The following is a 3514-nucleotide window of genomic DNA, read 5'->3' on the forward strand; positions in this document are numbered from 1 at the left end:
CCATCCAGCAGAGTAGTTTCCACACTGGCTCTCCTTTCTCTGAAGTGATGAGGGGAAGATTTATAAACATTTGCACAAGGCAGAAAATGATCCCATCTGAGAAGGTTTATATAGACATTTTTCTTTTCCAAGTAAACGTATGGGAAACTGAAATATATTAAATGAGCCTGACATCCTGCAATATATAAAGTATGTTATATGGTGAGGTTTTCTCCAGGCTTTGCATTTTCTTGTTACAAGGTCAATACAATGATTAATGGTTTATGCACACGGTAGGAAATGATCATTTTCTTTGCAGTTATTTGGAAGGTATGGCATCTAGTATAATTTCTCTTCTATTTGGGAATGTGCTAGGATTGTTCTTGGATTTGAATTTCTGTTTTTTCCCCTCCTCTCCACCCCCAGCCTCTTTTTGGCCGGAGAACCAAGGCCAGAAAGGCTGCAGAACTACTCCTGTTTTACCCAGTAAATTCCCTCCAGGTTTGAAAAATGTGCTATTCTTGAATTCTAACTGTTTTTGCAAATTTCAAATGCAATATGAGACCACTTTGGGATGACAGCATTTCATGAAAAAAAAGTGGACGATATATCCTCTATTTAGATACAGAATATGTATTCATATTTTAGCTTAAGCAGTAAAAGGAGACTGCAGATATCTTTTTGAAATTTTAAGATGTCAGTTTTCAACAACAGAGATAGTAAAATTGGAAAGTAGCTGCAAAACAGTGGATTTTTATTTTCATTTAGACCTAGATTCAAAGTTTAGAGCAAAATTCACTTCTCTGGGGTTCAAATATTGTTTACCCTGAGTAGAATATGCCTTCCTGTTTGACAGAAAACACATGAAAGCATTCTAATTGTGCAACAGCCCCAGGCAGGTGGTATTTCGGAAAATAAAATGTTAAGCATGGAATCACAAAGCTGGAAAAACCCTTATGAAAACATCTAGTTTTGCCCTCATCTTCTGAGAATGACTAACTCATCCTGTAAGGGATTTTTTTTTCTATTTTGGTAGAATTTATACGTCTACATTTTCATCTTTAATGCCCATTTACATATGTGTCAGTTAATGGTTGAATATCTGGGTAATCACAGGAAGCCACCAGTACCTAAGAAAACTGAGGAAAATTTACAGGGCTCAGAATAGCCTGGAGTTAAAACACCCCTCCAGATCCTCCCCACCATTCTGTGCAAAACAAAGAACTCTCTCACCCAAAGGAAAAAAAAAAGGACATTAAAGTTGATTACACCCAGCTCCCAGCTGGTCCAGCCTCTGGCCGATCTCCAGTATTCTTTGCCCCAGCCCCTTAAGAGATAACTACTCCGAACAACCTTGGAGAAGAACAGGCCCCCTTAAGAGTAGATTCCCACATATATGCCTATATATACTTATTTTCTTGGGTTAGGGCAGCAGCTCACTAATCTGACTGCTGCCCCTTCTCGCCTCATTAAAGGTGATCTGTTCCTTACCCTATAAAAACATTTGGCACATAATCAGTATTTAGAACTTTTAGTAGAAGGAATAAAAGGATCAACAAATGAAGAAAATGAAGGCTGAATAGTAGAAATGGGATTCTTACTGTTCTGATTAATTCGTACTGTGTCTTGTAAACGCTACCATTTCACATTCCATAGTGTGGATTTTGTCCTTTTCAATCACTAAGTTGACTATGTAATGTATATTCCAAACAAGGGCCCTTTTGAGTGTGAAAGGGGGGGATGCTATTTTTTAATTAAATAATTAATTAATTTAGGGGGCACTATGAATATCAGGACAGCAAGACTGCTCTGGGCAAAGTCAACCTCTCCATCAGGGATCAGGAGCAGGGGGAAATCTATTCAAACAGGCTCTAAAATAAGCAACAAACGAGTGTTAAGTCACAAATGAAGATTGGAAGAGGTTCACTATCAATTCTTTTGAGGTTGTTACCTTGGACGTTCTTCTCTCATCTTGGAATTATGGAAAGAAATGGGTCAAAATGATAAAGACTCCTTTCCAATAACTAGGAAAGATAGATCATCTTCCCAAAAGCTAGAGTGAGAGACAATGTACCTGGATGCCTCCTGGATCAGTCTCTTCCTCGTTTGGATAGAACAATCTGCATGCTCCCATCCGGGTCTTGCCTCCCCACTCCTCCTGCCTCCCACCACCCTCTAGCCCCACCCCTTCAACCACAACTTCCGGCACAATCTTCTGGACTTATCCCCCACTTCTGAGACCAGCCTCGCAGCACAGTTTGTGGAGAAGTCCTCCTGCCTGCTAACCATGAGCACCCAGATCCAACAGGGTTCTCCTGAGATGGAAGCAGCGGCCAGCCGCCTGATCAAACTGCACCTAGAGGTCTCATCCACCTACCTCTCCATGAGCGTTAACTTTGAAGGCAGTGGAACGGCTATGAATGGTGTGGGCCGGTTCTTCAGGGTGTTGGCTAAGGAGAAGCAGGAGGGCGCCCAGCTTCTCTTGAAGATGCGAAAGTCCTGGGGTGATGGCGCCCTGGTCCAGAGTGGACAGACGCTGTCCCCAGAGAAGTGGAATACCAGCGTGGACGCCATGGAGGACGCCGTGGCCCTGGAGAAGAGCCTGAACCAGGCGCTTTTGGATCTGCATTCCCTGGGTCGTGCGAGGGATGATGTCCAGCTCTGCGAGTTCCTGGAGCGCCACTTCCTGGAGGAGGAGATAATGCTCCTCAAGAAGATGGGTGACCACCTGGCCAACCTACGCAAGATAACCAGCCCTCAGGCTGGGCTGCAGGCCGGGGTGGCCGAGTATCTCTTTGAAAAGCTCTCCTTCCAGTGCGACTAGGAGCCTCCGAAGCCCGCCTGCGTCGGCGGGACCCCTCTGCCTCCCCTGGCTTCGAGATCTCCGCTCCAGCCCTTCCTCCAGCCGGGGACGCAACCTGAGACAAGGCACCAAATGGCAACAAAAAAGGTTCTTTTTGCAGAGGCGGGGAAATAGATTGTAAGAAAAGTATTGAATAGCGGGTATAATTTGTAGTCTGCTTAATTCTCTAGATTATCTAAAGAAATGGTTCCTAACTTGTGTGTATCACCTGGGTACATTGAGTATCTGATAAAAATAAACCTGTGTTTTTCTCTGTCAAGAAGATTCAGAAATTGTTGAAACAGCTATTCTGAATATGTTACAGAGAATTTTAGGGGTTTCAGGACTTCTCTGGAGTCACTCTGGGTACTGGCTTCAACTCTCTTGTTCTAAAACGTATCTGGCTTCACCGAGCAGAGAATGGAGTACCTGGACCGTATTATATTGTGTTCCCCTCTCAACCCCCAGACTCGTGATAAAATCGTTTTTCCTGATTTTCAAGTTGCTGTGATGCCATCTGCCTGTGTCGAAGAGGGAGCCCTGTGAAATTCATCTTTGTGTCTCCCATTAGGTTGTTACTGAGAACACTGATTATTACATCATACACTGACCTCTTCATGAAGCCTCTTAAGAGAAATTTCTTTCTGGTCTTAATAGTAGGAATAACAGTGCTTTGCTTGGGTAATTGGTTTT

The 3514-nt window shown here is 43.3% G+C and overlaps 1 protein-coding gene across 1 annotated transcript; it reads left to right on the top strand.

Moving 5' to 3' along the window:
* The first annotated feature begins 2266 nt into the window (after window positions 1–2266).
* LOC128070599 (ferritin light chain-like) lies at window positions 2267–2803 on the top strand. Its single transcript, XM_052663894.1, has one exon. It carries the CDS (start codon window positions 2267–2269, stop codon window positions 2801–2803), a length of 537 nt encoding a protein of 178 aa, XP_052519854.1.
* Window positions 2804–3514: the final 711 nt, after the last annotated feature.

The sequence above is a fragment of the Budorcas taxicolor genome, chromosome X (assembly GCF_023091745.1).
Source record: "Budorcas taxicolor isolate Tak-1 chromosome X, Takin1.1, whole genome shotgun sequence".
Lineage (NCBI taxonomy): Eukaryota > Metazoa > Chordata > Mammalia > Artiodactyla > Bovidae > Budorcas > Budorcas taxicolor.